Below are 27,452 nucleotides of genomic sequence, written 5' to 3' on the forward strand. Positions count from 1 at the left end.
AATACTCAGCTCCGGTAATGAGAAACGCTGAAAACCTGGTTTCACTTGGTGAGGTAAATGCATCTCAGAGGTCTTTTTGCTGTTAGTGAAAAGAACCTTTACTGATGAGGAGCAATAACACTGAGAAGAAGATTGATTCTGTGAGACAAACCACAGTGAGACCAGATCAGGGAAACTTCAAAAACCTCCGAGATTTGGCAGGAAAAAATAAAACCTCTGAATGTTCCTAAGACACATAAAACTGTCTGGAAAACATAATTTTGCCTTGTATCTCACTGACCCTAACCATCAAAGGTACTTTTGGTCCTGTCTCAGTCAATATCTTCAGCTAGAGGGGAAGAAGAAACATACCCTAAATTAAACTATGAAGGTAACAGGCAGTGGCTTCTGACTACCAGTCTTCATATTTCATTAAAAAAAAAAATCAGATTATCCTGTTAATCAGCCAGAGACAAACAGAAGTCTCTCAGAATAACCTGAAACATAGAAAAACCCTTCTTAAACTCACATGATTAATTCGCCAGTGGTCAGAGGACCAAGGAAAAAAACTGAGAGGCAAATAAGCTATCTTGAAAATAGCAGGATAAAAAACATAGCTAACACTTGAAGAAAAGCAGTGATACATTTTTCCACAAAAAAAACCCCAAAACCAATCCAAAAATTCAAACAAAAAAAAGCCACCAGGCAAAACAAACCGCTGTTATGGGGACAGGCTTGTGTTTAAGGTCTGTTAGAAAAAGTAACTTTCTCCATCTGGATCTGGAAAAGACAGCAAACAACTTTTGTTCTTTGCTGCAGAAGCTGACATAGTTGTGAATAAAGCCACACTACTAATTGACAGGGAAAACAATCAGCAAATAAACTTGATTGTTAACATTTACATAGCAAAATCATCCTGGCCATTATTAGAAGATTACTCAGAACAATATTTAAATACCACCACCTCCTGCTGATTACAAACTAACTGATTAAACAGAGGAGACAACTGAAACTCACTGCTCTCCTCTGCCTCTCAGTGCCTCCTGCTCTGTGGGCAGGCACCTCACCCTCATAGGGAAAATTACCTGGTTCTTGTTCAAAGATCTGGAGCTGCAAGGCCAGCAGGGTGTGAGGGGGATAAGCCACAGCTCCTGGGGAGAGGTGTCCTGAGGTGGTACAGCAGCCCTCTTGTTAGAGGGTAGAAATGAGCCAAGACACAAACTCCTTGTTTATCACAGCAGGAAAAGGGTCCTGGTTTATTCCTCTTTACAGCTCAGCCATCCTGACTCCAACCATTCACTGACTCTGCCTGCAGCAGCTCCTGCTGTAGGCTCCCCTTGCAGCCTCTGACTGCTGGTTATTTCCTGCTGAACTCTGACTGCAGGATCAGTTTGCAGACTGTGACTGCAGCTTTTACCTGGCCAGACTGTGACTGCAGGTTCCAACAACAGGCTCTGACTGCACACCCCGACTGACCTCACAGCAGAGATTCTCTCTCCCAGGATCCTTTTTCCTTCACGATCCTCTCTGTTCCTCCTCCTTCAGTATTCCCCTCACCAGCCAACTCACTCCCTTTTATCACACTTACCTTTATTGGATACAGCTGTGACTCATCAGGGGCAAGGCTGCATTTGGTAATTAACACAGCTGGTACTTATCAGGGGCGAGGTCACCTGGATTCCCTTCGCCTACAGAGAAGCAGCTGAGGTGGGGAGAGGGAAGCCCTGAGACAAGTGAGGCAAGGGTGGCTCCTGAGGCACCCGAGGAACTTTCCCTGGAAAGCAGAGTTTGTTGACATGGAAGCCACTGACACAAGGGAACATCAGCATGTGACTGACTTCACACACTTCTGTTTAAACCAAGATATAAGATTAACTTGGTCTTAATATTGAATGGCACACTGTACATCTCTACCACATAAAGGAACAATCAGTGGCCTTGAAACAACGTGAGATAGTAAGGAGACAACGAAGAAGATCTGTGGGCTCATGGAAAAGTCCAGGTCTTCAGAGACCCCTGGGTCCAACCTCCTGGTAAAAGCAGGGTGACAGACCAGGTGAACCAGAGCCCACAAAGCCAAGCCTGGAGTAGTTCCAGTGAGGAAAGAAGTTTCCACTGTTTTGTGGGCAATCAGTTCCTACAGTTAAATGCTCTAATGAAGATTTCCTCCCTTTTTTCTTCATTCCAGACCAAGCTGCCCCTGAAGAAGCTTGTCCCTGTTTAGTCTTGTTCTGTCACTTTGAATCCTCAGGAGAAAAAAACCTTGTCTTCTCCTCAACTACCTTTTAAGTACTAGAAAACACAGTAGACCTGCCCTGACCCTTCAAAAATCCCACATTAATTTCTCTCCCAGTAATAAAATAAATTATTGTCAACACAGGAAAAATATACTATATAAACAAACCAACACAAACAAATTGCATTTCTCTCAGATAAAACTAACCAAAAAATACATCTCTAACCATGAAAATGAAAACAGAATAATCTGTTTATTGAACATTTAAATTGAACCATCTAAATACACTAGCTCCATTTTAAAAATAGTTTTATACAACAGAGAAGTCCCCAAAAGGATTAGTTTGCAGGGGTTACATTAGAGGCACAAAGTGGCCCTTCAAAACTCAAGATGAAGCCTACTGAGTAAATACAAGTTATTGGTTAAGACTGCAAGACATTCACTTACCCTGAAGGCTTAGATCTTTCCACAGCAACTGAATCAGCAAAAGTCCAAGTTTCATGGATTTTTTTTTCTCTCAGAAATGTATGTTACATGTTCTTGACCATTTTATGCAGAATCTAGAGTGAGCCTTAAAGGATGCACCTACATTAGTGCTGCAGTTTGGGTGAAGAACAAATTCCCACAGAAAGCCTGGATGTTCTCTGCTTAATTTGCTTGCACTCTCTGTTGTTACATGCTATGTAGACATTTCATATCTAATTTGAGAGAAACTTACTTTAATACTGGAAATACTTGATCTAGAATCAATAATTTTCTTTCTCTGTGCTCTTTCACAAGCATAAATAGTTAAAAAGTCACCTGTGGAAAATTATAGGAAAATCATATTAGCTCTGCATGACACAGATAATTATATTAGACTCTGCACTTTACCCTGCAAGTTTGGTAAATCAGGTTTATCATTCTGTTGAAGGATGCACATATAACTACAAGTAATTAGAATTAAAAGGGGTGCACAGGAAGGTAGAAGTTAATAGAACAGAATGTGTTTTCAAAGGGCACGAGGCATGCCATTTACAAGTGGAAGTCAACAGCAATCATTCACACTCTCCAGCAGTCAGCAGGCAGAAATTCTGCCTTCCAGGCACATATGATAAAATACTTGGACTTGCTACCTTCACAGGGAAATAAAGTTATCAAACACTAGTGTCATTGGGCAAAAGCACTGAATTTCTAGAAAATGTAAAGATTCCAAGTCATCCACCTCAAAAAGAGTGCTTTACAATGTCATTTGTATCAGTCAGGCTATGGCACTGCTGATGCAAAATGAACCGGGTGCCATGCAAGCAGCTGCTTTCTGACACTGCTGAGGACCTGCAGCTTTCTGCTAACATCAAAATATTTAATGAATTTTTTTACGTTGTGATCAATTGCCAATAATAGAAAAACTGCTGTCTTTAGCAGTTATTAGCTCCATACTCAGCTAATGTAAAAGCTGTGTCAATTTACCTCATGACCTAAATTATGTTATGCAGGGTCAGCGAGCTTACCCAGGGAGAAGGATTGTCATAGTTAGCTGAGTCAGATGACCATTTCATTAAGATTGTTTCAGTTGCACTTTCTAATAAAGGCATGATGAAAAAATTGTATCATTTTTTTAGCTTGTAAATCTTAACCTAAAAGTTCACATATAGACTTTTTCTGACATATTACAGAGAATCTTCTGATGACTTCATCTAACCTCCAGAGCGTAAAACCACAGCAAAATAAAGTTAAGCTATGATAAATCATGACTGCCTGTGGGCACTGTAGAAATACAACTCCTATGATGGTCCTGAACCTCCTCACCTTATCATCATTTTATGACACAGCAGAACCCCCATTTCTCTGTCTGGATGCTAAAAGCTTCAAGGTTATTGCTGGTTTTAAGGAGTCTTTTAGTCTGCAGACAATGCCATCCACTGCATTGCTAAGTGTGGCATGGAACATTAAGAGCTGCATTAAAGAAAACCAGACATTTATCTCTGTACTTCAGATATAAATTTTATAGCATCTTTTACTACTATAGAAAAATATTTGACATGGATATGAGATAGCCCATGACTGTTTATAAGGTTAGCAATATAGTTCTGACCACTTATTTTTAGAGAGTGGGCAGGTACTGCAATACAGTACAAAGACGGGAGAGACAGTGAGAACAAGGGTAAGTAAATGCTGTAAAACAGCATTGGACAGGAGGTAAGAACACCTGGCTGAGACAGTGTGGGAATGATGACTTCCTAAACATTTGGATTGCTGGTCCCCCTAAATCAAGCAATGACCACAATCCACTTATTTTCCTGTTTTTCAATTAAGCAACTCTTCCCAGACACACTGCTACCTGCACTAGACATAACTCCTGTTTCAAGAGATCCTGGTTATTTAAGGAGCCAAAAATTAGAAAATATTTACACCCGCTCCCTCCCCCGATGTGACTGGTAACACACCTGAAGGTATTAACACCAGAAAAAAACAGTCCAAATCACAATTTCAGTGTATAAGATGAGAAGCATTAAAAAATATGTTGCACAAAGAAACGTTGGGCCAGTGATGGTGAATTTATTACCGTTCTGCAGACTTGACATGTGATGGATGAGAATGTTTTGAAGACACCTGCTTGACATTTCACATCTCATATCAAATGGGTAAATCCCTGACATATTCCATGCATTTCAAAGACTACTGGCAGATTTTATTATCCTGAAGTTCTCAAAGGCTATTTATTGCTCTTGGAAATGGCCTTCAGTCTGTATCAGTGTGAAAACAAGCCCCTGAGAGGCAAATTACTAAATGCAGAGTTCTCCTAACCTATGATTTCTTATGCAGCTCAGCTAAGGTTTCGATTATTTTCTCATGTTGTATAGCCAAGTGTCAACGAGTTCTCAGAGGAATTAACATGTGGAGAACACCACACCTTAATTTTGACACATTACAAAAGTCATGATATAAAAGAATGACAATGTCCATCATGATGGATGCACATTTCTCAGTAGAACAGTAATGTACATGCACAAAAAACCACAAAATTAACTGGGTTTTTTATTTACTTAATTCTGGACTTACAAGATCATCCAGCTGCCACCCAGAGTGAAAGAAAAGGCAAGATGAACAGACCTACAGCTACTGACCAAAGCCAGAAAAATCCAATATGAAGTGAAAATAAAATCCAAGAGGAATTTTACACCGGTGACTGAATTTGTGGATCAGTCAACTTGACAAAGGTAAAACAAGATTATTTGGAACACAATTTAGGGCATTAATCCACGCAGAATAAATTTGTTGTATACAGACTTCACAATGCATTGTTCCAAATGTATTTCAGTTTAGTAATTTCTGTGTTGTGTGGGTTTGCTGGTGTTTTTGTTAATTTGATGTTGTTGTTGGGTGGTTTTTGCAGGCTGTGGAGTTGTTTTCTTGGTGGTTTTTGTTTGTTTGTTTGTTTGTTTGTTTGCTTTTTTGCTCTTTTTGTTTTAATCTTTAATTCCATTGCTACTGTTTTAGCAACTTTTCAGCAACCAGACTGATTGCTTCCATTGTGCATTAAAACACAGGTTCTTTCCTACAAATTTTATTACAAAATAAAAAGATGTCCTGTCTCCTGTGGAACCTGCAATCCAAGTATGGACACTTCAGCTGAGCAGGGGTTTAGCCCAGATGTCCCACTACAAACACAGATACAGGTGGTGAGGTGCTGTTCAGCTACACCCTCTTTATCTGTGACCATCTGAACTTTCTAAGGGCATACTGCAAAATTTACTGATAACTCCTAGCCCTGGAAAACCATCAAATCCACACTTTCTGCTCTTGGGATTAGTATTAGTTGCTGTGGTTATCTCACAATTCTCACACAATTGTAAATAGTTCTATTATAACAGTTGAGTAGCACCTAAAAAACAATTATCAGATTTTTTTTATTCACTGCTATTTATTTTTTTTTTTTTTTAATTTGATCTGTCTCACAAAATCAGTAACAAAGCTAGTGTGGTACTCCTCAAACCCTTTGCCAGCTGTGAACAAAGGCTGTCAGGTAATTAAGTGTTTAGATTTCACTCAGTCTCAGGTTAAGAATGACTCAGTGGAGCTCAGGATAATCATTTTGCACCTAAGACTAATCTGCAGTAACAGGGAGAACTCTGCAGTTAAAGGCCCTTGGAGAATAATTAGTGACATACCAGTAATTAAAGAGATACTAATAACTAGTATGCCTTTGGTATTTTTCAGTTCAAAGCTTCATTGTTACAGGTCAAAACTAAAATAGAAAAAAGCAGGATGAAATATTCAGGAGGTCATACAGGCATTTTTACTGGTTTTGAGGTTTGGGGTTGTTTGGGGTTTTTTTAGTTTGTAAACAGCTTTAAGACACAATAGGGAGAAGTTTGTGCTTCCACTGCCCTGTCTGTGCCCTGATAGGGCAGAGGAATAATTCCTAGTGGTCTGCTTACATAAAAAGACAGTGGGTTAGGGAACAGTCCCAGTCTGGCAGAAACAAGCAAGAAGAAGTAGTCAGGGAAGCAGAAGAGTGGCTGGAGAGGTCTCTGGAAAGGATTTCAAGAGGGAAGGAACAAGTGAAACGTTAGAAGCTGTTTCTTTAAGGTATTTTTTTACGTCCTATTTCACCAATAAAAATACATCCAGTGTTATGAAACTACAGGTTTGGTCTTAACTGATAGGAACATGAGAAACATGCTTTGTTTTTTCTTTCAGGGCTAAGTTGACAGTTGCAGTTAGAAAGACATCCCACCTTTTAAAGTTCACAAGATATTTTTCCTAGGAATTTTCAGAAGTTGGACTTGAGCTAATGTTAAAAAACATCATTAATATAGTTCAGATCTTAAATAATGCATCATGTGACAAGATATTTCCAAAAATGTAAATTTAACAGTCTATTAAACAAAAGTTTATGACAGTTATGTCATAGTTTGAAGGTTTAGTCTCATGGAAAGTTTGCCTTCTCTGTCATTCAATAGTAGCTGTTCACATAGGATTCTTCTGAGATTTCATTTGAATTTCATTGAATCTCAACCTTCAAAACCACTATTAAAATTTGAGCCACTGACACAGGCCAGAACTTATAACCCACACACTCATAAAATCTCCAAACTTTCAAGCAACTGCAGCTGAAGATTTATCTCTGACAGTTTCCAGTGATACATGCAGGAACCTTGTGAAGCAAATAAACAATTTTTCAGCATTTGAAATACACCAAAAGAATTTACAGATGGAAATAAAAAACAGACACTAAGTTATTTTTCTTACAGATTTTCTGTACCACCTCATCTCTTTCATTTTTACATGTGAACTAGTATCTGAAATAAAATTTGAAACATTTGAGATTGTTCTTTGCATTTGCATTCTTATTGTAAAAATGACAAAATTCTTGTTTAAAGAAAAATTAGCACAGTAAAAGTCTTGATGCATGGCCTGGCACTGTGTTCTACCTACCAACAGGTTGTGCTGGATTAAATCTCATTCTCAAACCTGCCCTCTGTGATAGCATCACCACTGAGAATGATCCAGGGAGAATCATTCAATGACAGCTGAACAACCATGGAACGTGTTGAGTTGGAAGGATCCACAAGGACCATCAGATGTTACCCACTGGATCAGAGTCTCATTCAGACACCAGCTTTATCCTTGCCAAGTGCCTGAGCTCCACTCCAACAACTCCATCATCAGTGATCTGTTTTCTGTCCCTGCCTCAGAACCCTTGTGTCACACAGTCTCAGTGTAAACCCAAGCCTAAGATGGGAAACTCCCCAATTGTGACTGAAGTATGCGACTGTTCAGCAAAGGAAGCAGAAGTGCCACCTCTCAAAAAAAAAAAAAAAAAAAAATCCATTCAGTTACAAATGAGCAACTCAAGAGATGACATTTGGAGATTCCAGCTTGTGGTACATTTTTCCACACATTAGCTGAACTGTAACCTACTTGGCCAGCAGTTTCTTCAGGCAGGGATTTTAATTTTTCATGAACACATTGCTCTAATAAAGTACTTGGCATTAGTTATGGCTTTTGAACTAAAATGCATTCATGACATTAAATTTTAAAACCACTAAGCCATTAATTTTGATCTTTTTTTTTTTTTTTTTTTTCTGGTATAGTGTTTGCAAGAATTAGCAACTAAGTGCATATTTCACCAGCAAAAGAATAAAGGCTGTACTAATAAAACTTACTTTTGCCTGTCCCTGTAGAGAATGGCAATATTTTATACACCAACTGCACAGCAAATGAAAGCCAAAAACAAATTTGCTGTTCCAAATTTGCTGTCAAATATAACATAATAGTTTAACTTATGATGAAGGGCAACTCAGCACACAATTTGCTATCTCAATTTTTTTCTGAATTCAGACAAAAAAGTTTACAGCATTTCAGAACAGTTCCATAAATTGTCTAGCTCAAGTACTGACTTTAGTACCTATTTGTAAAACCACCTTCCTACAAAAATTTCCAGGTAATTGCTAAATAGCTGAGCCCACTCAGCTGAGGATGCTGATCTGCAATTTCTTCAGGTATGCAAGTCCCTGCAGTTGCCCTACTTTACCTTCCAAAAAAATTCCCCTTTTGTCTGCTTTGTTCAGACTAACATTCAAAAGCTCAAATAGTATAAATCACAGGTATTTTAGTTTTTAATATAAAATCACTACTTCAGGTACAACGACTGGCCCCACTAACCCTGTTACAAAAAGCAATAATCACCTGCTGACAGTATGTGAGCCCAATAACAGTCTGCAAACCAGTTCTCAACTTATCATGCTTCATCTCACTCATCTCATACTCATGGAACAGTGCAGAGTTATGACACTGAAGGTGTGTAACAGGAACAGCCAATTTGTATCTGATTCTCATGCTCATGTCTTTCAATTGTTCAATAAACTGCAGCCAGGGAAGTAGCTCAGCTATAGTTGTACATTTTAATTGAATACAATTTACACACTTTATACACCTCCAAGCAGTGTGTAGAATTTGCTCAGCAATAAGAAAGCAGCTCAGTAAAACAGATGTCTGCTCCTCCAGCTTCCCCACTTCTTAATATCGGTTTTCTTTATTACTCTACATTAACGTGTAGATAAATTAAGCATAACATAAGTGTCTAAAATTCCAGCTGTGTTGCAAAATGCTACTGTGTAAGGCTAAATTTTTAAGTCCAAGTAGTTTTATAATCTATGTGCAGTTACTTATGAAGCAGGAATGCTATTCTGACAACCTAATTAAACTTCCAATAATGTCAGCAGGAATCTGATTGCAAAATGGCTCATTTTCTAAACATCGCTACTTTTATGACTGACAAAAATATGCACAATCAGGTGCCAGCTCCTTCACAAATACATATTGTATAACTTGGGTCACAAACTGCTTGCCAGTACAAAATTCTAAGATGTTAAAGATCTGTCCTCAACCCATAAAAACTAACACAGGTCACACAAAGATTGCATGGATGTTGCTCTTCTGCCCATTCCATATCTGTGTAACTTCAGTAGTTTCAGAGGAGTTAACTGCCAATAAATACATAAATCTACTTCTAAATCAAGCCATCTCCTGTATACAGTAGTGGATCTGGGATTACACCTGCATTGAAAACACAAGCAAAGTACAGGACACCAAAAAGATAACTGCCCTTGCCTATTGCAGACCCACTCTATGGTCTGCATATCACACTGCATGTGAAGCACACACTTCTCCAAAATTTGCTCTTCGAGTTGACAGCCTAGAAGTCTCTTTAAAACACAAGCCATGATGCACTGAGTCTGAAAAAAATGACATTTCTAATTGAAAATGTTCCATTTAAAAAAAGCATACATGATATCTCACTACTTAAAGCAGAAATGAACTGTAAATTGAACCACTTGTTTGTGTAAATTGAACCACAGCTGCTGTGCCAGAAGAAGCCATTACAGCTTTGCTCTGTACAGTACAGGTTAAAACCAAGTCCTCAATGTTTTAGCCAGCTTTAGTATGACAAGGACACATTTCTAATAAGCTTAAGTACAGGGAAAACACAGTAATGGGGTACATCCCACACAAGCAGGAGACATCCCAGGAGTCCTGCAGTGCCCACTCTTCCCAGTCACCACGCTGAATCCATTCCAAAATCCAGGGTCAGCTGCTTCTCATCTTGGGATCCATGGGCGGTTGTTTGGTGGTTTGAGTTTTTAACATTTCCTTAAGACCTTTTGAAAATTTTACATTTCCAATTAAGACCATTTGAAAATACAGTCGCCATATAACAGGGATACAAACATACAATTAAAAGTCACACCTCACAGTCCTCATAAATTTAAGACATAGTTTTGAAAACCTCTTATGGATATATGACTTTGGGTTTTATCAAAAATGAAGTTAACATCAAATAAAAACCAAAACAGCATAGGTAGAACATTTTATTTTTGTCAAACCTTAAATGTAAAGTATATTTAAAAAACATGGTTTGGAATTTCAAGAACAGGAATATAAACATGTATTTTCTATCCCAGAAAAAAAAATCATGCAGGTGTTACAGTATTTGATCATTCTCTACATTCACTGGTATGCAACATCAACTTAATGTTATTCCATAGATACAGAGATGCTGTGAATTGGTACAAATACCAGGATCCTCTGGCCTCACACTGTAGATGAAGCAAATCTGTTCTTTGGTAATTGGAGAAGGCTGATTTTCCCTTCCAATGCAGGACTCTTAGGAGGCCGTATTAGCCGCTCAGCTCAGAAAATTACAACTCCTGTAGACAGTCTGGGCTACTTTTGTCACGAGAAAATAGTATTAGAGGTATAAATGCAAAGAAGTTAAAATTATTCATTCCTTGTGGTGGCTGTTCCAGGAAAAAAAAAATCCAACTTTTTTCTCCTCTATTCATCATTTAATCTAGGTAACATTTAGACTCATAGGCAAAGGTATTTGCTAGATGGGAATGTACACATGCATACTTTCAGTTTAAAGAAAGAGACGTGTGTGGAGAATGGCAATTTAAAGTTAACGTGACTTGAATGTACACCTGTAATAAAGTTTAAAGATTTATTAAACTGGGACATTACAAATCCAAAAAATGCGTTAATAGATTTTTGATCTTCCCTTTTTCAACAAAGACTGACAGAATATACATATACAGGTTGACATTTTGATTTATGGAAAACAACTTTCACTTTGCTCAGTTTGCAAGTCCTATTGACTAAAATGTAGTATCATTCACAACAAAATATTTTCAGTAAGTGAAACATTAAGCAAAGAAACCCCAAACTAAGCTCAGAAGCTAAGTGGTTTAGAAAGCCTGGGAACATCTATGTGTGCATCAGTGTGTCTATAACTTTTTTGTACACTATATCTATAGACACACCCACACATTTATTTACACACATCCGTGCGCACACGCACACACGCACACACACATGGGGAACCTGCCGTGGAGATCCAGCTATCGTCTACTCAGGAACAAAACACATTATTTAAAAATGTGGCTAATTTAACAAAACAGAGAAGAAACTGCTGCTATCAAAATATACAATTTGGATTGCAGACTAGAAGGCTAACAACATTAAAAAAATAGTTTTAAGCAAAACCCCTTTGCTTCTGAATAACAACAGGTATCAACCTGCCATAGCATGAATCATCCAAGTAAGGTTTTATAAAAAGTTTAAACTGTGACCCTTGCTCACTTGTAAAGTTCTTGACATATATAGTGCGAACTCTGGTCTCCAAACTGGAGCCCCTTCCATTTTTTCAATCCATACTTCAGGAAATAAATGGCAGCTGAAGGATTCAGAATCTCAAGTGAGATTTGTGCTTTACCATATACCTGAAAAAAAATTAACAGAAGACAATGTTACTACTCTTGGGGCATTTAGAGGAATTTTACTCGCAGGAATAAAATGCACTGACATTGTTAAAAGAGAATTCTTAGGGAATTAGAAAGTTGCCAAAGAGATGCAATGTGTTATGCACAGGATTTTCTCCACTAAGTAACAGCCAGCTACTGCCTTGCCTCAAAGAAAACTCATGTTTTCCAAGGCATTGCATGACCTTTAACATTGAAAGATTGTTGTAAAGGCAACTAGTTCATTCTGGGAGTTCAGATACATTGTTCATCTGAGACTTTTCAATAGGAAGCCATGGAAAGTTCGATGATTGGTATTATTTTGACAATTCCCACAGGATTGTTCTTTTTCACTCAATCATTTAAGCAGTTTGCTGTGAATCAACATGAACAAATTAAACATTCATGAAATGCATGAGCTTCTCCTCTCCCTCAATATTTCATCAACTGCTTCATGACAATAAAGTTTCTTCTCTGCAACATGAACAAGATATTGCAGTGAACTTCCCCTTCAGGAGGATTCTGACCCAGAGAATCAGAGTCAGAAGGTGGGGAATCAAGGGACTAATCAACGACTCATGGTAACTACCCTCCCTTTAAATTCACACTTTGGAGATTATTACTTACAGTCTGTAAACATATACCACAACATTTTATTAACTGTATCATCAGGGAAAATCAAAACAAGCAGTACTTCCAAGCTAAAACATTGTTCAGATGTCTAAGATGTAAACATTTCTCCTGGCTACCAGAACTTTTAATTCCCACCAAAACCACAGAAGTATGAACATCAAGGACTTTCAGCAGGAAACATACCTGTCCAAAGTTTCCCAGAAGCGTAGGAATACTGGCCTGTCCAAGTGTCTTTTGTGGTAGCTGAGTTCTAACACTGTCACATCCCATTTCTGTACGTTGGGATCTAGGCGCACTTCATCGTATTTGAGATGAAAAGCTTTAACTACAGCAAACAGGAAAGTATTTGGTACAAACAGGAACACTTTAGTGTTTCTTTATTGGTCATAGAAAATTCCCACCCCACCCTTCCTTTTTCAGAATGAAGTCTGAGAGTAAAATTAACAAGCCCATAACCCAAAGAAGTCAACTGCTCAGGAAAGGGCACAGTTAAATATAGAGGTCAGTGGCTCCCAGGCTATTCCAGGGTGAAGGGAAAGGGCAGCCTCTACTTTTAGATGCACAGATTCCAAGGGAGCAGCAGAAACACACTACCAATTCAAGAACATTCTCTTTGAGAAACAAAGAAGTTCTTTCTGAAAATCTCTGAACTGTCAAAGAATTAAAAATAATAATAAAAGCAGGTATTTCTGAGACCTCTGAATAGGAAGCCTGGCTATCTCCTAAAAGAATCTGTAGAAGATTGATAGTAGAATGCCAGTGTAACCCCCAAATGCTACATAAAGCATTCTGAGGAATTTAGTAACTGCCAATTTCTGCTGATCTAGTACTCAGTTAAAAATGGTAAAGTATTAACTGCTATTCTTCTCTTGGGAAGTATTGTCACATGTGAATTAGGTAGAGCACAAGCATTTACACAGTGATCATTAAAACCAACATATTTAAGCCTTGTACAAGTCCTGTCTGGTAAACCAATCTGATGATTTTAGTAGTACTGGAAAAGTAAAACACGTCATCAGTCTTGTGGAAACTAGTCGTTTTTAATGCTATGGTTGTATCTTCTTCAGATACCACACTCTTAATTTTGTCTTCCACAAAATCAGTTCTCTTTTTCAGATCCATCTGGGAACTTCCTAGAAGGCTGGTATGTGAAATTAGCATTATTTTGTTGACAAACTAAAGAAATGATCATCTGACTTGTATCTCTGCCAGACAAGTCTTCAAACTTTGTGATTAAGAATACATATGCATGCATTATCTCTGCTATACATTGTTGCATGTACTCATATAACTTCAGAAAAAACAAATGAAGAAGTTCTAGAAACACACTTGTTCAGGGAAATATTTTAAAGATATCATGCTTTGAAGGAATGGAATACATTTCTAAATTGAAGATCCATCTCAATGTATGAATTCAGACCAGATATCCCTCTTTCACTTGAAAAATGTAAGAATTTGTAGACCTTCAGCCTGAACCGTGCAGGCTGTGATTGTGCTCTTTTGGCATGTGGAGATCAGGAGTGTCAAAGCAAGTCAGAACAATTCCTATGGCCCTCCATACATGTGTATATATATAAATGCTAAAATTAATAGGAAGCAGCACGTAACTGCTAGCTAGACCTTAAATATTTCACTGCATTTTTCATGGCTTTGCTTTTCACTATTGACATTTTCTCAGTATCTTTATTTTGAAGTGCTATTTTCTTCTTTTGTTAAACTCTCTCCTGTGGCATAGTTTTACTTTCACAATGACTTTCAGGCTCTTTCTTTCCCTGCTCATTCTTGATCCCCCCTTTAAGTAACTTATTCTATTTTCTTGTTCACAGACCCTTCCTTAGCTTTGTGTCCCACCCAAGTTTTTTCCTTGCTGCTCACCAAAGTAGCATTCTCTTTCCAGATTCTCTTCCAGTTCCACATACCAAAGAGGGGAACACACAAAACCTGATCAAACCTTTTTCCCCATCACACTGACTGCAAGATGACAGATGACAGAAGTGAACTAAGATGGGTTTGGGTCTGTTGCCTTTTTTTTTTTTTTTTTTTTTTTTTTTTTTTTTTGGTGTGTGTGTATACGTGTTGGTTTGGCATTTCTTAAAACAACCTGAAACCATAGGGCACCATCAAAAGGTCTGTTTTCTAAGGCAACTCCAAACTGAAGCAACAGAGAAGAGAAGCTGATAGATTCCTTAGATATTATGGCCCACCTCTCTGTCAGAGGGGTGAACTGTGCCAAAGAAGTGCCTCAAAGCACCACAGTTGTGGGGACTCAAAAAACCTGTTCAGATGTATACAATGTGAACAGCTAGCACACTTGAAACTTAAACTTTTTAAAACTTGGAAGTTTTTGTCAGACACCAGATCATATTTTCGACGCTTTCTTAGTGGCACACTAGGTGATTAATCCTCTCTTCAAAACAGCACTGGAATGTGAAGACAGCCTGTAAACCTGTTATCTATGAATTGTTGGAATACACATTGTCTGTTCACCCTTCTTTTAGAAGATTGGAAAGCAGATTTTGTACACCAGCTATTTGTGACTCTGGCAGCTGACAGCTCTGAGGTGATTTCCATGAGCTTCCACAGATCAGCACAGAACAACTGCAAAGGGCAGGGGAATATTTGCCATCATGGGGAGACCAAAGCCCAGACTCTGCTCAGCCACCCGTGCCCAACAGCACTTTGGCAGCACTCTGTCATCAGCATAAACACCCTACAAGAAAACCTCACACACAACAACAACCCCCAAACCAAGGAACAAAACAAATCCCTTACTTTTTGCAAAGATATCAACAGGAGATCCATCGGGCAGGAGCCAAGGCCAGCCCTTGAACTGCCAGGCGGGTCCCTGGACAAACACGGCCACCACACGGTCCCTGGAACACACAGAGGGAGGGACATGGGCATGGCCTGGAACACTCCAGTACCTGCTGTCCCAAACAGGCCTGTGCCTTAGGCAGCTGCTTCTTTTATAGAGCAGGATAGCACATTAAACAACCATACCTCCAGCACAACTGCTTTTCCTCTTGTAAAGAAAAAAAACCCATTCCCGTCATTCCTCTGGGCTTTCAGCCCTTGTCCCTTGCAGAAGTTTCTCAGGCTACAATTTTTAGAAGTCAGTGTTTATTTGTGGTTATCACTACTTTGCTTTTGAAAAGTGCTCCAACATATTCAGAAATAATCTGCAAACGGCACTTGAAACTGAGATTTGCAAATTTAAAAGCCTTTATTCTCAACACTGCTGACTTCCAGGCTGAAAATTAATGAGAAGCAACAGCTGTTAAATTTCTGCAAAGTGAAATTTCAGGTATTTCAGCTATTTTAAGAGTACACAACCATTACCTGTGGTCTAAGAAAATAAATTTGTGATTAAGATTAAGCTTTTGTATTAGTAAAATTTTAAAAATCCCACCTTTGAGAATAAATTAGCTCCCCTCAAATGGTCTTTATCTTCAACATTTGCATCATCCAACCACAGTTTCTACCTACCACACCAAATAATTACCTCTCTAATCTAATCCCCAAATTTAATTTATCATTAAATCAACTAAATCCCAAATGAAAAAGAATAATCAAGGTGAAGTTTTGTGATTTGGGGTGGTTTTTTTGCAGGTTTTATAATGGCTTCCTTGGGTAAAACCAAGATAAAAAAGCACACACCACTTCATATCTTTGGTCAGAAGTACTTCAGGAAGTAGTTCAGATGGTTCTTAAAGGTTTGACCATTAAACATTTTAAGTGCTACTTAATATTCAGAATTTAAGTCCACTGATTTCTGATTAGTTCAAGTTCTAAATACAGAGAATAACTGATTTAGGAACAGAACCTTTTCAAAGTATTCCTCTCCATTAAAATCTAATTTGGAAATTACAAAACCACAACATGTCATTGTCCATGTCCCTGATGTTCTCACTTGTGAGGAAGAAGTAAAAATGCTGCATAATGCACACCATCAAATGACAAAAAAGGTGTCAAACAATAATAAAAAAAACTTCTCCAGTTTCTCTGTTCAAAGAGAGCTATTTTTAATAGCATTGAAGAATGGGCTACAGACCAAATAATCTATTTCCACCTTCTCATGAAGGTAAAAACTATCTATGATTCCCTTTCTGCAACCAGGGCTCTTCCTTCAGAAGTTAAATGCCAGTACTTCCAATACTGGAATCACAACTAAGTCTTTAATGTCTGATGTATCTTCTTTCTTTAACTACTAAAAAATTTGGAATGTCAGATGCTGATGACCTGCAAAGATATCTTCCCAACACTCTCCCTCAGAAAGCAGTCAGGAGAGGAGGGGATTTCTGCAGATGACGGTTCAGTGACTTGCACAATACACCACCACAAACCAGAACAATAACGTGAACATTTCTACTGGAATTTCTGGAACACTTCTGGCAAACCCAACATTAACTGCACTGCTGACACTGTTAAAATATAAAGTGTTGGAAGTTTTAAAGATCTTCTGGATTAAATTAGCTTCATATTATTTTCAGCTGAAGACTCCTATACAGTTAATAAAATCCATCCTCATATTTGTATCTTCACTTTACAGTAGATTTCAGAGCCATTTTATTGTTCCCCTCCAAATTCTGCATTGTCCTGGGTAAGAAACTGTGTAAAGGAGAAGAAATGTTCTCACCAGTCTTGTGGCATGAGTTTCAGAGGTTGGTCTACGACTCGGTAAGGGACAGTGACGCTGACTGTGGTTCCCCCCGGCTGCATCTGGTCCTTCCTCCTCTGTATTAGAGTCTCATTCTCTCGTTGACAGCCCTGCTTCTTCTTCTCATCTGATGGTACAAACCTTAGGGAATAACAAACCCCTCAGTAGACAAGAGCAATTTACTTGATGGAATCAGCAGGAAAAGTAACAGCTTTATCAGAACTTGGCATTGTTGACAGCAGTCATTGAAGCCATCTCCTCACGATGCCAAGTCTCCATCACTATTCATTCAGAACACCAAAAAAATGTAAGGATAATATTTCAGAAGCCCTCATGATAAAAACAGTCACACAAAAAGGTCCTCTGTACCTCAAAAATACAGCCTGACCCATTCTCAGACATTTGGAGCCTTACACAATACATTTGCAGATGAGGAGCAAGACCACAACCTGCAAAATGACCACAACTCTTCTTTTTAGTGACCAAGGGTAACCTGGGCATTAAAACAATTGCTTCCTGGAGCAAATTTTAAGAACTTTTGGAGCCATTATAATTATTGCCAATTAGAATTTTCTCAAGAAAGCTGGGATTTTTGGTCAAAAATGGTTTTGAGTGAGGTTGTTTTGTTTTGTTTTGTTTTTTTTGAGGATGGTGATTTTACTTTATCAATGATTCATCTGGTTACTATGATACATGACACTACAGTTGTTTGGGTTGTTTTTTTTTTCTATATAGATTCCGTGATGGAGTAAGTGCTTGTAAAATCCAGATAATGGTCCTCATGTCATATATAACCTCCATATGACAAGAATAAATGCTAAGATGTGACATGGCTTTCCTCCCTCCAATTAATTACAGATCCTTAATCTTTCAGCCCCTTCACCTTAAAAAACAAACACTATTGCATTTCAAGGCCCTCTTCTTTATGGTGATAATAAAATACCCAGAACAGGTCTCAAAATTGACATCATAAATGTGAGAGCAGTGTGGGCCTTTTTACTGATAAATCTCAGGGGATTTTGAGATAGATAAAAGAAAGGTAACAGAGTCATGCCTTTCACAGAACAAGAAATGTGTCTAGGAAAGTGAAGTTGATGTGACCAGCAGCATCTTCCAGGCCAGCACAAGAACAGAGTTCAGGCCTGTGTTCTCCTAATATTCTATTCAGAACCACCCAGCTGCACTACAGCCCTGTCTGCTGCTGACATTTCATTGCCAAAGCTTCTGATAAAAATAAAACTCTGTTTTCCTTATCTGCAGTAGTTAGCAGGAGGATTTGTGATACATTTTAAAAGCACAGTACATAGCTGGTAACATTTCTCTTCATTACAGTGCATATGGGGCTTTTGAGCAGTTTACTACATTTTTTGGGTAAGTTGTTTGCAGCATTTCTATTTGTTCTCTTCCATTTATTTCTATTTGAATACTAAAACCCATATTTGAATGTGCTTAACAGGCAGACCACACTGCCTATTGTTGGATAAGCAGGAAAAAAGAATGCAAGATTGAATATAAAGGAAAGTTCACTATTCAGTCAACTTGAAAACATTAGTTTTTACTACATATCCAATGAGAAAATGGCATTTGGAAAAAAAAAAATCAAATATGTTTTAAGGCAGCAGGTGAAAATTGTCAATAAACCTCCAAGCAAAACTGTTTTACTTTTCCAATGTAAATTAACAGATGATGTCCCCTCATACTCCTCATGATATAACAGTGTTTCAGAAAGAGAAAGTCACAAGTAATTTCTGAAACGTGTGTCCAAATGTATTCAGTTGATACAACTGCACTGGGAAATTAAAAAAAGCCCAACACCTGCAAATAACTAGGAAAGGTGCATTATATAATAACTAGGAAGGAAGCACTGCAAATACAGAAAAAGCATCACAGGTGTTAAATGAGGAGCTATAAATTAAATTATGCTTGCCTGTCTAGCACATGTGAAACACTATCATTCTAAAGGAAATACAGACAAAATGGTTGTACAAGACACTGGGAGAAAATACACATTGGGCACCTGGAATGTATTTTTTTTTAGAAGTTAAGATAATCGTTTCCCTAATAATTGAAGTAATTAGCAAACAGTTAATATTTACATATGTTTTATCCATCACAACAGACTGACACATACAAATACATGCTACACAGAAGCATTCAACTGAGTTCTGCACTGGAAAAAGCCACCCAATGTGACACCAGAATTAAAATATTTCTCATCAATTTGCTAATTTAAAAACTCCAAAGTGAGGCACATCTTTATCATGAGCATTCTTAATGGCCTGTCCTGCCAGTGTGTCCCAGGCTTTGCTTTGCCAATAATAACAGATAGGAAACTCTGTAACTTAAGATGAAGATTTGATTGGTGGTCCTTCAGCTTTTAAGAAAACTACTACTGAGTCTCTCATTACCAATTAGAACTTAAGGAATCTGGCCTATAAAGAATGAAGATAAATTAAAAAAAAAAAAAAATAGAGAAACAAGCCCTTAAAGCCCCTTTTATCCATATCCAACTGGCAGGGTTTACAGGAAAAGCCAGGGTCACCCAAAATGTGGGCAGCTTGAGAAGAATTTTGTTATTCTCTGTTCCCTACACTAAACAAGAACAAACTCTCACAGAATATGTAAATAAAAACCAAACAGCCCTACACACATTACGGTGATAATCAAGTATTCATCTGAACAAGGATCTAAAAGGTCACATTTTACATTTAATTTGTAAATGTGAGGAAGCAAACACGTTTTAAATGGAAACAGGAAAGCAAAGCAGCCCTGACAAATGAGAGCAGAGGCAATATTGCTCTGCTACAGAGTAACAACTTCACCACTGAGACTTCTCCCATTCTCTGCTTTAAATGTTTCAGTGTTTAAGAATTCACTTCAACACTTTTTGGCAGTTTCTGCTCATTTCAGCTAGAAACTGTGTTAGAGCCATTGAGGCACCATTCACTTGTGCCTCAGTTATGTCCTTTTCTACACAATGGCTTCAGTTTTATTTCCTGGAAAAAAATCTGAGTTTTTGAGTGCAATTCTCTAGGACACAACACAAAGCTTTCTTGTTAAGGAAAAACTATCAATGAGCAGATTCAAATGGCCCAGCAGAGAAGTGTCACAAAGCAAGCATTGAAGCAAGCACTTACAAACAGATAAACACACAGAGGACAGGAATAAAGGACAGCTTACAGAAAGCTTATGGAATATATGCCTGCATTTCCGGGAATCATTGACTCAGTAGGCACAGTCAAAGTCATGTGCTCAAGAACTGAGAATCAATAGAAATTACTGTGTGATTATAAATATCCATGGCCTGTGTCATCACTACCCAGACATAAAACACAAGCGTAAGAAAACTGAGTGTTAAACAACAAAAATCCCATCTTCTCTTGGAAATTATTTACAATATTCCTATATAATACTACAGCCAGTACACATTTGTACTCAGCCTGACAGGAGAAATGGGTTCTGAAACCTGAGTGTGTAGCAGCTTACAGTTTCTTGCTGCTTCTCCAGATTACTATTCCCTATTAAAAAAAAATAAAAATCCATATCTTAGAATGTACTTTTATATCCCTAGTAGGGGTGGGAAATTATTAGCCCTCACTGCTGCCAGAATCATCCTCCACATGAAAATGGTGCACTCTCACTTTGCAAAGGCAGCAGGTCCTTTCCCTAAGGTAACAGGCAAGCAATTGAACAGCAGACTGTGGGAGGGAACTGGTAAGACACCATCCACTGAACTGCCTGAGCTGCTCCTGCCTGGGCTCTGAACTCACATCCACTGGCAGCAGAGCCTTTAAAACCCCCTCACTGAGGTCACATCAGCACGTCCTGGCCCCCAGCTCAGGCACACTGAAAAATGCATGAAAGGAGAATAAGGCAACTTAGCAGCAACTGAGATCATCACAATACACATTTGATTGTGTTCAGAACTGGAGACTTATTTTTACCCTCCTCTCAGTATTTCTGTTAAATTACAGTATCAAAAGCTTTAGATACCTATTTTTGCAAGGGAACAAAGCTTTTTTACACTACATCATGCCTGAATCTATCCCAGATACTTTGCTTGGTATCAAAGCTGGATAAATCTCCAGTGAGCTGCCTGGCCACATATGGTTAAATGTACCACAAGCAAGAGTATCATCATAATAAAAATACATAATCACCATTTAATCATTCTCATCTGCCTGATGGAATTCCTGCTTTGCTTTGGCTCCATGTAAAGCAGAAGTCTTGCCTCTGAAAAGCCCGACTTCAGGTATTCTCAAATACTGAGTCACAATTTCACATAGTAATTGTGATATCCAGTGTTGCATTCAGATAGTAAGAATAAAATGTATTATATAAAATATGTTAAAGACACGTCACAACATACCAGAATGTACTGCAGCTCTGATTTTAAATTAAATTTTATCTTTTTACTATTTTAGAAACACTTCACTTTTTGTTGTAGTTGGCTCCTTAGAAAAGTAACCTTTCAAAAAAACTTAGCAAGAATATTTGCATATTATCTAGCAGGTGAATTGTACATATTAAAATCACACACAGAAATGTCTCCCTTCAAAATCTAGAGTTGCAACAAATATATTGAATAGAAAAATTAGATATCTTAAAAATAAATTCTTAAGGCAGTGCCATGCTCTGGGTTTGTCATATGTATTTCCTTCTACACATGACAGTTTTCCTGCTTTCCATACTCTCTACCTTAAAAGAGAGCCTAACACAAGTGATGAAGTAAAATGCTAAGTGTCATACAAATGTCAGCCAAATTTGGCATGAAAAACTAATATACTACAGAGCTATGAAAAGGCTTAGTAAAAATCTTGGTATAATTAATAGGTTTCTCTCAGTTCTTGGCAATTTACTTTAAGTCCTACCACAGAACTGGATGAAGAATCTCCTGTTTATTTTTCAATCACCAAGCTAAAATATCTGGCAATGATACCACAAATATTTTTTCTCATATCCAAAGTGACAATGCATTGCAGTCCAGTTCCTTATGAAAGGAAGAGAAGAGAAGAGAAGAGAAGAGAAGAGAAGAGAAGAGAAGAGAAAAGAAAAGAAAAGAAAAGAAAAGAAAAGAAAAGAAAAGAAAAGAAAAGAAAAGAAAAGAAAAGAAAAGAAAAGAAAAGAATGAATCCAGGATTGTAGACAAAAACTATCCTAAAAGACAGATTCCCAGCATCTTCCTCAGCAAGGGTAAGGGAGGGAAGATTAATTTAGGTGTGTCTTTTCTACCTGGACAGTATTTCTTTATCCCAAAACTTGTGGCAATGAAAGGAGTCTCTGAAATCTCTGCTCTTCTGTCAAATTTACCTGCAAATGGGGAATGAGTTAAAGAAGGTGCTGACTTATGAGGCAGAAATTAGCTAAGTGTTCTTTCCTTGGAAAACCATCACATATCTATCAATCACATTCTGCATCAAGGCTAGTTCTACACTCTGCATACCTTAACAGTAAAAACAAACCCTGAAGCCATTCCTGCACAAAGTACTTCCATAAATCTGAATGCAAACAAATACAGGCCAGGTGCCATATTTTCCAGAAGACTGCTAGACCTGTCATGGCTAAATTAATATTTTACTCTTCTGAATTCTGCTATTGCACTTCTGATTCATTAACATATCTTGCTTCTCCCCTTTCTCTTTCATGTAGTGAAGTGTCATCCTTTGAACCCCTAAGCTTCCTTTTAGCTTGTTCTGGATCATGTTCATTGCACTCTAATATATGAGCATCCTCTTGGGACAGGCCTTGGCAAGTTGACTGTGACTGCCCCACTGGAGCTGAGAATAGCTGAAAACTCTGACTCCTGGCACAGATGCACTTAGACATGACAGACCAAGTGTCCTGGGTTTGCCTTAATTGAATTTTTGGTGAGGAGGAAAAAGAATCAGTCACAGAAGTGACTTTCCCTGTGACAAACATTACAGCTTCCTTGGTACCTGACAGAACCAATGGCTGGCTGGCTCTGAGAATGGATACACTGCTAAGCCAATTCGAGAAGCTGGACACATCTCTATGAATCATATTTAAAAATGAAAAAAACGTGGAAAGAAAAAGCCTCCATTTGAGAACAAATAGATCTGTGGATGCCAATCTTCTCCTGAGTCAGAGAAAAGGAAAGGTGAAGGCACGTGGAGAAAACAACAGCATGACACCAAGGTCAGTGAAGAAGGAGGGGCCAAAACCCAGAAGAAAGGAGGGGAGATGCTCTGTTTCAGAGCTGAAAACCTTTGGAAGCCAAGGTGAGAATATAATACACCAGACTATTTCCCTGTAATTCATAAAGAGCATGGGGGAATGCAGCACTCATCCACAGCTCAGAAGAGAATTGGAGATGCTGAAAGAAGCTGTGATCTCACTTGAACAGAGAGAGAGAACCTTTGCTTCCAGAGACAGAAGAGAACTTTTGCTTCTATACTAGAATAGCTCTTCCTTAAAAAATTGCACCCATAAGCCAGTGACCCAGGGAGACAGTTGTGAGAAGACTGCCAAAACATGGGAGGGACTTCATAATTGCAGATTTCCAGGCTGGCTGCTGTTTGTGAAAATTAAAACCACAAGAAACTCTTTCCTGTGGCATGACAGGACAGACTCCTCTCCCTAAGCAAACTGAAGAGAGATTTATTATTAGAAGTGGTAAACTGACTCAAAATCCCAGGTTTTGTTTCTTTACATTGTCAGCGGGAAATAGAAAGACGCTGGGGGGGTGAAAGGTGTTCTAAAGGTTTATTGTAGTTCTTACCGTTCTCCTTTTAATTCAGTTAATAAAGTTTTCTTTACAGTTTTAAAATTTTGAGCCTGTTCTGCCCCTAAAGCATTTTCTCCTAATCCTTATGTCAACCCCATAAGCTTTAGTTTAACTGGTTATTTTCCCCTCCTCTGCTCCAATTACAGCAGAAGAAGATGAGTAGATGATTTTTTTGAGTGCACTGGTGTTTGGCCAGGGGTCAACCTGCTGCACAGGTGTTTCATTCCTTTCTAGGTACACCTGTGCCAGAAAGTCACAAATTACACAGCTGTAAATATAAAAACCCACACAGACAAACAACAGCCTCTGTCAACCCAATTAGATCAATGCTGTGACGGCTTTCACGTTAAACTGTAATGTTAAAAGGCAGCCTTCTCTCAAAGTATTGCAGAAGAGACACCAAGAGTCCAGTACTCTCACCGGATCTTTGATGGCCTGTGGCAGTAGGATAGGAACTGGAACTAGCTGTGGATCAGAAGGCACCTGCTATCTCAGAGCAGAGTTTTGAACAATTCTAGGGTAACTCCAGCAGAAGCTGTACCACCACAAATTTGGTATGGACAAAAAGCAGTGTAACAGTATCACAAAAGATGAGTGCTGGAGGTGACAAAAGGTGACCCCTCCATTTATTGGATTGGACATACATCACAGACAACCTACAACAGTGTATTTCTCTGTGAAAACTACTGTTTCCAAAAAATTACCTGATACTTACTGGTAGGCAAATCTAAAAACCATGATCTGTTGGACAAGCAGAAAGATTCATTCACCCATCATGAATTAAATCTTAGATGTGTGATGCAATAAACAAGTTTTAGCAACTCACTGAAATTTTCCTGGATGCATTTGCATCAATACTTAATGACAGTATGTGAAATTCAGAAAAAATTCTTTATTTGCACAACCAGCTGGGATGCTTGGCTGATACAGCCTGATACAACCTGTCTGGTCACCTTCTCCTTTCCTGCGGTCCTTTTCCAAAATCTTTCCTGAGCTCCCTTGGTCAGCTTCTCTCAGCCTTCTTCCATGGGAAGGGTTCACTTGCATGAGGCTGCACAGATGTTACATCAAAGAAAAGCACTGCACACATTCCAGCTGCTACTGCAAGAGTTTCCTAAACCTGCCCACAGGTCACTGAGCCAAAACTCTGAATCAGGTTTTTGCTTTTTTCCTACTAGTCAAGAGGAATTAATTTCTTTTATATTCTCGTCTGTAAAACTAGCTTGTCACAAGAGAGTAAATGAGCCCTCTTGCTTAATTGCTAATTAGGTGCTAGTATAACTTTGTATCTGAAAACAATTTGTTATACAGTATGTTCTAATCATCTACTTACTTCAGATCTTGCAGAAGGTCCTTTGCATTAAGCATTGTTATTAAAGAGGTCGTGGCTGCTGGAATAATGATTATGGGAGTTCGAGATCCTGTAGAGATAATAAAGTTAGACTTGACTGGAAGGGGTTTTTTGTTGTTGCCTGCTTGTTGTTTCCTCCCCTCCCCACTTTTTTCATTAAAGGAACTGTACACAACCAAACTCTTGCTTAAAAGGCCCCAATCATGAAAAAACAGTCAAGGAAAACAGTAGTAAAGCTTTTCTAAAGTCAAGGTTTTCATTCACCAAAAAAGCAGATCCCTGTATCATGAGTCTCTCAACATGTGCGGGACCCATATTTAGCAAAACAGAATGCCATTATGCTATACAGAATACATGCTATATATTCCACTGCTTGCTTATACTCTTGCTTATAATGTCAGAAAAAAAAAAAAATAAAAGTGGGCACAATTCATACAAAAATGAAAAGGATCATGTAACCAAAACTGACTCACCTTTTTTCTGGTTTGGAGGTGGTCTTGCTTGAGAAACTGAGAAAAAAAGGCAAACAAAAAACACAGCAGAATGACTAGGACATAAATCCAAATGTCGTTGCAAGGCATCTGTTTAATTGCAGGAGTGAATAGGGAAGAGTCACACTACAGTCATTAGATCATTTTTATAAATGCAAGACACTAAGATGAAGAAGGCACTTACAATTTGGGTTTGAGTATTCAGAAAACAAACAGCTTTTGACCAGCTGAAGCAGATGTTAGGAGAGTCAAGTCAATCTCTCCCAGTTTTACTGAAGCTACTCATCCCCCCTCCATCCTCTAAAAAAGGCCAGGACATGACACCATGGACAAAAATTCCCAATAATCTTGAAAAAAGATTGTACATCTTCAGTTCAGTAGTGCTGAACCAACAGGAAAACCTTCACAACAAACTGATCTCTACACCTCACCTTTCCATTAGTCGTTATTACTGCACATGACATCCATGGGATTTAGCTATCCTGAACATATGTAGAACTTTCAACAATCAAAACCTGAATTTCAGGCTTGCTCGGGTTAATTTTGGAATGCAGCTTGAGTTACATGAGGTCTTCAGGAGCCAGAAACAGTCAAGCTTGACACTCAAGGGGAAAACCACCCAAGCAACCAGAAAAAGAAAAAAAAAAGAGAAGAAGAAAAAAAACAACCCACCCCCAAACAAAATTACCCTCAACCACCAAAGAAACCATAAAAGCACTGCTGGACTGGTAGAAACCAAAGAACTGCTCCCCACCTCTCCTGTAAAATGTTTCCCCTTCAGCCTTCCAAGCAGTGACCACCTCAGTAAGGGAGACACTGCATTCCAAGAGTGGAAAAGCATCTTTGTTTCTTCACTTTGGTGCTATCCCTGACCTACCTAGCTTCCCCAAATAAACATTTTATAGTTCAGTTTTCAGGAGCCCAAACTTCAGGAGAGAAATGTAGCACTTCATCATCATCATCATCCATGTTTATCCTAATTCAGAAAACGGTGAGTAGTAGAGATATTGATGCAGACTAACTCAAGCCTCAACTGCTACTATGCATGACAAATTTCATTAATTGACTTCCAATTGCTTAGCACCAACTTGCTCATGTTTATTTATGACCAACTGTTTCAGAAACTTCCTAGAACAGTATAAATATTCACAGCACATACTTGCCATTGTTGAAATATTGAGACCATATCCTTAATTATCTTTTCCTGACACTGTCAAATGCACAGATATAATTGGCAATGCTATATTGAACTACATGAACTTTACCTACCCAGTGATTTTTAATTTTTTTTTTCCTTAATCTAGGTATCTCCTTAAAGTAAAAATGTTCTTGAAATCATGGACAGAGGCAGCTGTCTTAAAGCAAAAAAAAAAAAAAAAAAAAAAAAAAAAAAAAAAAAAAAAAAAAAAAAACCCACAAAACAAAAAGGAGGGGGAGGGAGAATAAGCATCTGTAAGAAATTTAATAGCTGTACAAAGACAGGTTAGAAGAAAAAGTTGGTAATACAAAATGGTGCCAAAAAATATAATTTAAGAGCACATCTCAAGTATTTTCTTCAAATCACTACTGTACAAC

The 27,452-nt window shown here is 38.2% G+C and overlaps 1 protein-coding gene across 1 annotated transcript in view; it reads right to left on the reverse strand.

Annotated features, from left to right (window-relative positions):
• Nucleotides 1-10,558: 10,558 nt before the first annotated feature.
• Nucleotides 10,559-27,452, reverse strand: part of CDC73 (cell division cycle 73) — a 102,581-nt gene continuing 85,687 nt past the window's right edge. The window contains exons 12-17 of the mRNA XM_083867191.1: nt 25,860-25,895; nt 25,369-25,456; nt 17,270-17,431; nt 15,406-15,506; nt 12,817-12,958; nt 10,559-11,982 (exon numbers count right to left, since the gene is read on the reverse strand). Of these exons, the coding sequence (XP_083723317.1) occupies nt 11,946-11,982; nt 12,817-12,958; nt 15,406-15,506; nt 17,270-17,431; nt 25,369-25,456; nt 25,860-25,895 (566 nt within the window). The 3' untranslated portion in view covers nt 10,559-11,945. The remainder of the gene's footprint in view (nt 11,983-12,816; nt 12,959-15,405; nt 15,507-17,269; nt 17,432-25,368; nt 25,457-25,859; nt 25,896-27,452) is intronic.

The sequence above is a fragment of the Zosterops lateralis genome (genome assembly GCF_965231275.1).
Source record: "Zosterops lateralis genome assembly, chromosome: 9".
NCBI lineage: Eukaryota > Metazoa > Chordata > Aves > Passeriformes > Zosteropidae > Zosterops > Zosterops lateralis.